We start from the raw sequence: 10,021 nt of genomic DNA, 5'->3' as shown, positions 1-10,021 counted from the left end.
AATTTATGCTAAAACTTGACCACGTTCTCTTTAGCTTACCGACATACAGTTATTTTATCTTTATATTTTACAATTGGAAACACATTAGTGGATATTTCTCGACTACGAGATAGCATATGCCTATATACTTATGTATATCTATATTTCCGAATATTGTCTTTACAAATTAGAGCATTGATCCATCCAAGCACATTTCATAGCCCAGTTTCGTATAATGTAATTAAGATAATAAAATTGGGATCAGGTAACGAATGGTCTAAAGAAATTGATTTTTTTTTCAATTATGTTTTATTTTTATGTGTATCAGTGATGCCAATTTGTCCTTTTTCCGGACAGATCTTTCATGTTTTTTCCGGAAAAAATTGCAAATCATCCGCATACCTGAAATCAGTTCATTTTTTAGATTTTTCATCCGAAAATCTGTTCTTTTTTTAATTCTAATATTAATTCTTTTTTTCTAAAATAGTTGCTTTCGCGCTCCAATTTAAATTTATCAAAATTTGTATTATTAAATTAAAAATGCCAAAAGAAAAGTATAAGCAAAAGTTTCGGGATTGCTGGCTACTGCAGCCCGATTTTAAAGATTACATTAGCCGACATAATTCAGACATCAAGTTTAGTGAAACCTAAGAGATTTGGTAAAAACACATTTTGACGCAAAGAAGGTTAAATTGCACAGAACTAAGTGCAATAACCTTATTAAAAAATGTAGTGTCTGTGCACTTTAATGAAGATCTGCGTCTTGACCTGGGCAACGAAAAGTTTAGTCTGTTAATTGGTGAGTCTACCGATATAAGCATAACCAATTTGAGTAACATATAAAAAGAGATTTGTATTTGGGATATGAATTTGAATCCAATTTGGCAAATTAAAAAGGAAAAATGTATGATGCAACAGAGGTAATAATTCGGTGTACCTGTACAGATTTTGTGATCAAATTGATCAATCAATTAAAGCAGAGGTTAATATGTTACTTGATATAAATTTTATTTTTTAAATACGAAAAATTGTTGGATGTATTTCAGATTGCCGGACAATTATTCCACATTAAAAAAAAATGGACGCATTTTCGGTAGATCGTATTTTGAAATCCAAAAAGAACTCAAATCTGTCTATTTTAAATATATTTTCAACACATTCTGAGGTTAAAAGCAAAATAATTTCACAATATTCTTATATTCACCTAATAAATTGGGAAAAAATTTAAAATACTTTAAAATGTTGGTCAGAAGTGAAGAGGTATCAGGATTCTCCAGGCAACAACCTTTTTTCTATCCTTTTTATAATATTTTCATCCTATTTTTCCTGTTTATTTTTCTCAATCTGTCTTTTTTTCGAAAAAATATTGGCATCACTGATGTGTATGCCACTTATGGGAATGAATTTGTAGTCAATGTATGTATTCAAAAGTTTAAAGTTAACAATACAAAAAATGCATGTATGAGATTATGATATGAAAATAGATAAGTATGTGTTTATTGTATACACTATTTTAAAGTACATACACGAATCTGTTTACTAAAGCCAAAGCATAGTTTTACAATGTCAGCAGTTTAGCCAACAGCCAACTCGCAAAAAGGAAGCATTAAACAGCATTTGAGAGACGTTTGTCTTGGTCCTCTGCAGAGATTCATGTTGCCAACAAAGGTGTAAAATGAAAAACCATAAACCAGTATACTCGTACATGTACATACTTGTTAACATTTTTGGCCACCTTATCGAGTCATGGCCGACACACAAGCATTATTTATTGCGACTTTGTCTAGGGTGCACATTTTCAGCATTGTCGCACCAAAAGACAATAACATTTGACAGCTTTGAAAACCAAAAGGATAATTTATATTCTTATGAATCGATTTGTATTTTGTTTAAACTTACTTTGAGAAAATTCTCTTCAAGAGCCCGAAATGAACAAAAAAAAACCAAAAACATACATTATGTATCGTATTGGGTAGACCCATGGGATTAATGAGTGAAAATATGTTTGCATATATTCCCATAACCTATGGAAATATTATTTAACACTAAATATTAATCAGTAAATTAACGTAATAATATTTATAATAAATTACATACATTAATTTTCGAAACTGTTTACATTTATCGTTTATCCAGTTCCATTCAGTTGAATATGTAACTAACGAAATTCAATATGAATCCTTAACTTAGTTTTCTTAGTTTAATTAGTAATATTAACCGATATGGCATTGTTTTGCAGAATTTTGAAAATAATATTGCGAATGCTATCGAACAATTTTACAACATATTCAACATATTTGGATGATCGATGATCCCCACACATGTAAACCAAAACATCTTCTCCTGTTTAAGGTGAATCTCAAAATAGCGTACTGGTTCCAAAGGGTTTTCAAATTAAAATGCTAACAGCTACACTAGAGCTTTCGAGATACAAATGTGTTACTCATAATCTATTTTCTCGAATCTTGTTATATTGCAAAATCTGCATTTATAACACAAATAAGTATATATAAGTATATTAAATCCATTGTTTTCACCAACTACTGGCTTGTGCCGTCATATATGGGTTGCCAAGGCTGGGGCCCCAATCGACGTCGAAATAATTAATTTCCAAAATCATTTACATATTTTAACTGCAAATTAAAATCTATTTTTAGATTTCACATATTAAGATTGGAATTATTCAATTTAAGGTTCGTCTAGTTTTCGATAAGATTCAAATCCAATAATTGGTTTGTTGTAGAATATTAACTAATTCTACAATCTATATGAATAAAACTATTATTTTACCTCAATAACATACTAAATAGTCAAACGCCAAGAAGTCATTTTATTATTTTCAGAATTTCAATACTCGTAAATATGGGACTTTCTTTGTATCCAGCTACAGTTTGTAGGAAAGTTAATAATCTTACTAACAATATGTGGTGGACCTGGCCGATTAAATTTTTTTTTTTTTATTCTGTTTATTTACAATCTATCTAATTGATAATAAGTAAATTTTATGGGGGGGTATATACAGAAGGTTTTACATTTTTGGGGAATATTTACAAGGGAGTATTTACAGGAGAGTAAAGGTCACCACTCGCTGGATGGCCTAAAGGGCAGGTCAAGAGGGTGGCGTCTGACGTAGAGACTTTTGTCCAGCAGGTTGATTGCGAGCTGGTTACAGTAGGTGTCAAGTCCTGGCACGTATTTGGAGCTGAATTTGACAATCTCTGCAGATACCTTTGGCATACGAAAGTCATTAGGCAGTGTGTGATTCCTGAAGTAGAATGGGGCATTGGTGATTAGACGTTTTGTTTTGGAACGTTTGTAGGATTTGTATGTTGGAATTCGATGCTGTTCCCCAGAGTTGGATCCCGTAGGAAGGGCCGATTAAATGAGTTCATTTTTATAACTCATTCCAAATGATTGGTAACAAATTGTAATTACAAGAGCTGTAAACGTTTTTAAATGAATTCAAGTGTCCATTTAATTGGACAATCAAATACAGATCAAATCTTTTCCTAATTTAGTTAAAAATAAAAAAGCATCATAAAAAGGAAATCACCTCTTTTAAATTACTAAATTTTGGAAACTGATCACTGATGAAACTGATTATTCAAATATATGAATCAGTATTGGAGCGATAATTCAGTTCCGCTCAATCGGACAACTAATTAAATACAATGTGAACATATTTGCAAATATCATTATTGGATTTATGACAACTAAGACGTTGGTGTCTTCATTGCAAACTAAATTACATAACTAGTTTTAAAAATAATTCAAAACAACATCTTGAGACTTTAAGCAACGTAAAAATACCTAGAATGATAGACCGTTTAAACATAGCGCCTTTCTACACGAAACTGGAAAATATTCCAAAATATCATTAGAACACTTTTAATTCTCAAGTCATAAAACGTACATATTGGAAACTTTGCTTGATACCTAAAAGTTTTTCAACTATATTCTAAAAAGAATTAACATAAACAAATATATGATTCATAAAAAAAATAAAAAAACAATCGTCACAAAAATCGATTTTGCGAAAGTCTAAAACATCGATATATTGATGCCATGAATGTATCGCCACCTCTAGATGGTTTGCGAGTTTGCGGGCATTTTCTTTATTATTTATTGAAAAACAAACATTCATTCTTTTCTTGGTTAATCTTAAAACTAATGAAATGTTACATGACGTTATTGTGTCCTGTTTAAGCCTAAGTTGCAAAGGAATTAGCTTTAAAAAATTTCTTGTGAGTGTTAATGCAAAATAAGCACACATGTGAACTATTACCATCATAATTTCAGTGAATTTTTATTTAGGTCTCAAATGTAGTGGACGAATTTGTACATCCCTGTGAGCGTTCAATTTTTGACGACATTATTGGTACATTAAATTACCTCAATGAAATTGTGCGGTTTGCTAAATACTTTGGAGGCAACAATCCAAATGATGTATCCGACTTTAAGGAAGCTGAAGGTGCGTGCAACTTAAATCAATGACTTGATGCATAAATGTTATAATTTATCATCAATAGTCGAGTCGAGCTTTATCCCTCTGTATAACCCTACATCATAGTTACTAAAAAAAAAATTCGATGAACTTAGTGCATTTGTTTGTTTAAATACTTACAAAGTTCGCGCACAAGAATTTTTTTTACGTTTTATGCCTTTCCAATTCCGTATTAATTACAATTTCTCAAAGCCCATTTGGAAATAATAAATTAGGAAAAATATCAAGGATTGAAAGGCAATATAAAATTACGAAATCAAGCGAGATCACGAACAGTCCCAGCAATCGTCTACAGATCATAAAAAAAGTCCTTATATTTCAGGTTATGAAATAAAAGTTTGTTTATCAAAGACGCGTTATGATAATTGAAGTCAGATCAATGAAAAGTGAACAATTAATCTCTGTTTATCCTAACAGTAGTTATTTTACATATTTAATCTATTTATTAATAGCAATTTTGTTTGTTTTTTTTTTGTACGCAGAATATTCAAACGGTTCTTATTTGAAAAATTTTGCAAAAGGTATTGAAATTGCTCTCGAAGAATATTACAGCGAAATAGCACGACTTGAATCTTATTACCAAAAGAATTCAACAAACTCTCTTTTGTATATTCATAACGCCTTGGAAACGCAAAAACCTGTTATCCTTATTTTGCGCAAACTTATTATCGATGCTAGAACCCAAGTAAGATCTCTGTAGTTGATATTTGAAAAAATCGCTTGTAAATTGTATTAATCTTATAGAAACTTCATGGCTGTGGACTATTGCAGAATCTGCGAAACCAACAACATGACCAAGTAAATGAACGGATGAATGACATATTTTCCAAGTACGTCACGAATTTATTGTATAATTTCTGGAATTAATTTTGTATAATTTGTAGAATTACAAAACCAATTAAATTGGTTTTCTACTCACACTTGGCCCACTGGCTGCTGTTGGGGATGATCGATGATCCCCACAATGAATTTTTTATTAGCTATAAGTATTCAAATGAAAATGCAACCAAAACATCTTCTGAAAAATCAATGACAAGCAGAACTTACTTGGTATAATTTTAATGCTTCAAGTTACAAATTTCCATATTAAGTACCGAATTTTTGATATCCTTACAGTCTTCGGTGTCAGAAGAAGATATATGGCAATATGAAATTAATATGGCTCAATTGCCATTGTTTGTGTCAACTATTTTAGCCGAGAAAGTGTTATTCGTCGGTCAAACGGTGCTCCTGTTTAAGGTAGATCGCAGAAGACATAGATCTGAATCATGGACAGCTAAAACGCATGGATCATATTGTGATGATGTCAGTGAACTTTGGGATGGCAAAGAAAGCGTTTTCTCCAAAATGATTGAAGATCTGAATGACGAGAATAGAATCGATGTCATACGCTTCGAAAGCGTCATCAACGATATCAAGAAATTCGTTAGTCAACGTCTATCCGATATAGCGGTTTTTTGAAGATAATTTGGTACATCAAATGTGTTTGATAAAACACTTTTATCTGTTGGGACGCGGAGAATTTTATTTGGAATTTCTGCGTCAGATTCGTGCTGGTGCCAAAGGGTTTTCCAACAAAAATGCTAAGAGCTACACCAGAGCTTTTGAGGTACGAATGTTTTACTTATGATCTTTTTTTTTTTTTTCAAATCTTTTATTTCAGTCTTGAAATGAATTTTTGCAGATTGCAGCCAATGAAATGGGAATTGTCGATGAATTGGAGAACTTTACTTTGAGTGTTCAAAAACATTCCAATGATTTTGAAGACAGCTGCGAATTTGGTATATGGCAAAATCTCCATCTGAAATACAATTATAAATGGCCATTGAATCTATTGTTTTCACCAACTACGATGGAGCGATATAACAATGTGTTTCGTCATCTGTTAATTATTCGCAAGCTTCAATATGATCTTCAGCTCGTTTGGGCTCGTCACAAATGGGTTGCCAAGACGGGAGCCCGAGTCAACGTCAAAATAATGAATTTCCGAAATCATTTAACATTCTTTTTGGATAACTTACAGTATTATATACAAGTAGATGTTCTTGAAAGTAAGTTAACCGATGTTATATATTTATTTGTCATTTAAAATTTTTTATCACATTTTAGGTCAATTCAGTATACTCATTAACGTAATTAAAAATAAAGCAGATTTCGAAGAGATTCAACGAGCTCACTCAATATTTTTGGCTAATGTTCTCTCACAATGCTTTTTACTGAATGATTTAATCGACAAAAAGAAAAATAATCAAACAACAATGCAATCTCAAAACCCTGTATACGGAACAATTCTTGAAATATTTAGTATATGCGAAAAATTTAGTCTTTTAGATTCAATAGAGGAGGATACATTAAAACAAGTTGTTACACTTGAAGAAAAGTAAGTAATAAATAAATATCAGCTATACATATTTTTACTGGCATTTAAAATATATTTTTAGATTTCACGTATCAATATTGGGATTAATAAATTTACTGGCCAGTATTAAAAGTGCGTCAAGTTTTGGCCCGTTATCGCAGTTTTTATTAAGATTGGATTACAATCATTGGTTTAGTGCTGATAAAACTATTACATCCGCAGCATAATTTTACTCAAAGCTGCAAGCGTTTTATGTCCTCCATACGGAAATCACTTCTGGAATTGCAGATTAGTAACTAAGTACTCTTAAATCCAAATGAATAAAATGATCACTTTACCTTAATACCAGAATTGTTCGCACTTCGTTAGGAGTCAATCGCCAAGAAGGCATTTCGTTATTTTCAGGATTCCAATACTCGGACAGTTCAGAGACTTTATCTAAATTTAAGAGCGTGGCTATTTGTGAAAGGCGTGTCATCTTGTCACGCACCGACCATGATGTTGCTCCTGTTAAATACGCGCCCAAGGCGCGCACTTCTTGATCGAGGACAAGACCACCAAGCTGCAGTTTAAAAGAAAATTAGAAACACTACATTGCACTTACAATAAGTGATCAACTCACCCGATTAAATGAGCTTTTTTTTATAGCTCGTTCCAAACGATTGGTAACTTCTGTAGCCAATATGCTTACAAGTGCATCATAATTACGAGGACTGAGAGCGTTTTTAAATGAATTCAAGAGTCCATCCAATTGGACAATAAAATACTGAACAAATGTTTCTCCAGCTTCGTATGTGGCCAGCTCCTCCTAAATACATTAATAATAAAGAATGTCTAAAATAATAATAATAAAAAATCAACATCTCAAGGAATTTACCTCTGTTAAATGATGGCTGTAGTTCAAAAACTCGTCCACCCAAGGATTTAGGCGTGGACGAATCGCACTCGATCTTAATTGCTGTATGCCAAAGTCAACAGTAGCCTTTAATGCATCGCGAACATTTTTAAGCTCTGTCAAACAGCTTTCTAAAAGTTGACGCTCGACAGCACTAATACCTGGGAATGTACCTGATATTTCTTGTTCCATGGTCTGCCAGAGGGTCTCGATGTATTCAGTGGACATATCAGCGTTATTCAACTGCACAATAAAGTTTGTACGATTGCGATCTGCATCACTTGAGTGTAGTTTTCCCTGCTGCAAGCTGGTCTGTATGGCATTATAGGCTTGAGCTAAATCAATGTATCCCGACGGATATCCGCTTTTTAATGGTGCCTTCAGTGCACTCACAAAATCTCCATCCAAGCATGAGGCCACATTATTAATGACAGCACAAGTTCCATTAATTGATTGTGTTGTTAGAGAACGTCGAATTGATTTACGTAATATAAAGAAAACATCATCAACTATAGACGAACACTGTTGTCCCGCTTCATAGGTATCAAGACCAATGGCTTTTAAAACACTTTCCTCCATAAAATATCTAACAATCAAAAAATAATTAGAAACATTATAAACATCCAAAAAAAAACAATTAATTACCTCTCAAAAAGTAAATACGTGCCTAAAATTTCTTGCATTTGTCGACTTAAATCGCAATCCTTTACAACTTGCTCATATTTATTTAAGATACTTTTTTGGGGTTCCTCGTCCTGGAAGCATGCCTCAGCATTCGTCTGCATTTCAATTAGAAAGTTCATCTTTATTACGTCGGATTTGTTGAATATATTGGCTTACCTGCAATCGACGTCGCATAAATCGAAAAAATAATTCTATTCTCGAATGCATGACTGTAATTTCGGCAATGATAGAGTCTATATCCTTGGGATTCAGCTTATCTATAGATCCTCCAGATGGTTTTCGATAGTGGCCCAACGAGGGTATACTATTCCCGGCCGAAGTTGCGCTGTTCTGTCTTAGTGCACTTTCATTCACTTGTTTAATACGATACTGAATCTGTCGATTCTTATTAAATTCCAGCAGTAGGTTTTTTACTTCAATATCACATTCTTTTTGCAATATTGTTATCATATCTAGCAAGGACGTAGAGCTACAATTGATATTTAAAGATACTCGGGGCCGTTTTAAATAAATCAAACAATTACTTACTTTTGTCCATAAAATGCTTCAATTATGGGCTGATTAACTTCAATAACTCGTGCGAAATTCTCTAGAATTGCAGTTAAACGATCAGCATAGGCCAAATGAAGACGGCGTTCTGCCTTAGCAATGTCCTGGGTGTTGCGCAACTCTTTTTGTGCCTTTGCCGATAACTTTTGCGAAATATAGCCGCAGAACTTTTCAATGCCAATGCGATGACAGCCAACTAATGGAAATATTTTGAAGAATCTCTCGACAGAAGCTAAATCATCATTTTGCACTGCCTCATCAAATCTCTTGGCAATCAATTCTCTCATCTTATCCCTGGCTTCCTCCAGAGTGTGTACTGCATCGCTCACCGACGTAATCGATCCTTGAACATCGTCTGCAGTGCGCTGCAGTAGCTGTTGATCCATGGCTAGAAAACGTGCAATGTGTCCTGCACCTTTCTCATACTCCTGCCCATTTATGGCCTTTACCACGCCTTGGCTGCATAGCTGTAGATCGATTAAATCGTGCACTCGCTGCTGACATTCAGAAGCGCGACATCGTGCCATATCCAACCGACGCACTTTTGCACTAACTGACTCTGCCAGGTTGGCGGTGTTTACGATTTGCCTGTTCAATTTATTGGAATCATTCTCAACAGTAGATAGGGCAGTCATCGCTCTGCCAATTCCGCTTAATTTTGCTTCAATCTGGCATTGCTTGGCTAACAGGGCACCAAGCTTGGCATTCGCTTCTTCCTAAATTAATAATCAGAAATTAATTTGCTCATTACCGAGCATGTTGAGAAAAAAATGTACATACTTCTTTTTCAGCAATGCGCAGAAGACTCTCATTCACATTTTCGGTGGTGCTAATATCCCAATTGATTATCATATTTATGAGGTTTATGTCATTCATGTCGCAATGCATTAATTGAACAGAAAAACATGAAGCTTTGTTTATTATTATGAAATTTACGTGGCCGACGACAACCCAATGTTACCGCAGTTACTTTTAAGAAATGTACTACTTTTCTAACAATAAAAAAAATGATTTGCTTCACATAAACCCTTTTTAAATTAAAAAAAAAAAA

At 33.4% G+C, this 10,021-nt stretch overlaps 2 protein-coding genes across 2 annotated transcripts; one reads left to right on the top strand and one right to left on the bottom strand.

Annotated features, from left to right (window-relative positions):
* The first annotated feature begins 4,055 nt into the window (after positions 1-4,055).
* On the top strand, positions 4,056-7,187 carry LOC133840330 (gamma-tubulin complex component 4 homolog). The gene is given in 10 exon segments (XM_062272107.1): positions 4,056-4,223; positions 4,294-4,450; positions 4,966-5,168; positions 5,228-5,313; positions 5,368-5,533; positions 5,600-5,938; positions 5,940-6,092; positions 6,168-6,534; positions 6,593-6,863; positions 6,925-7,187. Coding segments are annotated over 10 exon segments (1,956 nt in total). The 5' UTR covers positions 4,056-4,154; the 3' UTR covers positions 7,070-7,187.
* Positions 6,251-9,941, bottom strand: LOC133840323 (conserved oligomeric Golgi complex subunit 4). The gene is made up of 8 exons (XM_062272095.1): positions 9,751-9,941; positions 8,950-9,686; positions 8,578-8,890; positions 8,383-8,516; positions 7,720-8,323; positions 7,465-7,650; positions 7,181-7,404; positions 6,251-7,118 (listed from the first exon to the last, which is right to left on the bottom strand). The coding sequence occupies exons 1-8, from the start codon at positions 9,856-9,858 to the stop codon at positions 7,076-7,078; spliced, it is 2,349 nt and encodes a 782-aa protein (XP_062128079.1). The 5' UTR covers positions 9,859-9,941; the 3' UTR covers positions 6,251-7,075.
* Between the last annotated feature and the right edge of the window lie 80 nt (positions 9,942-10,021).

The sequence above is a fragment of the Drosophila sulfurigaster genome, chromosome 2L (assembly GCF_023558435.1).
Source record: "Drosophila sulfurigaster albostrigata strain 15112-1811.04 chromosome 2L, ASM2355843v2, whole genome shotgun sequence".
NCBI lineage: Eukaryota > Metazoa > Arthropoda > Insecta > Diptera > Drosophilidae > Drosophila > Drosophila sulfurigaster.
Note: the sequence above shows the minus strand (reverse complement) of the source record. Positions and strands in the feature narration are given on the sequence as shown.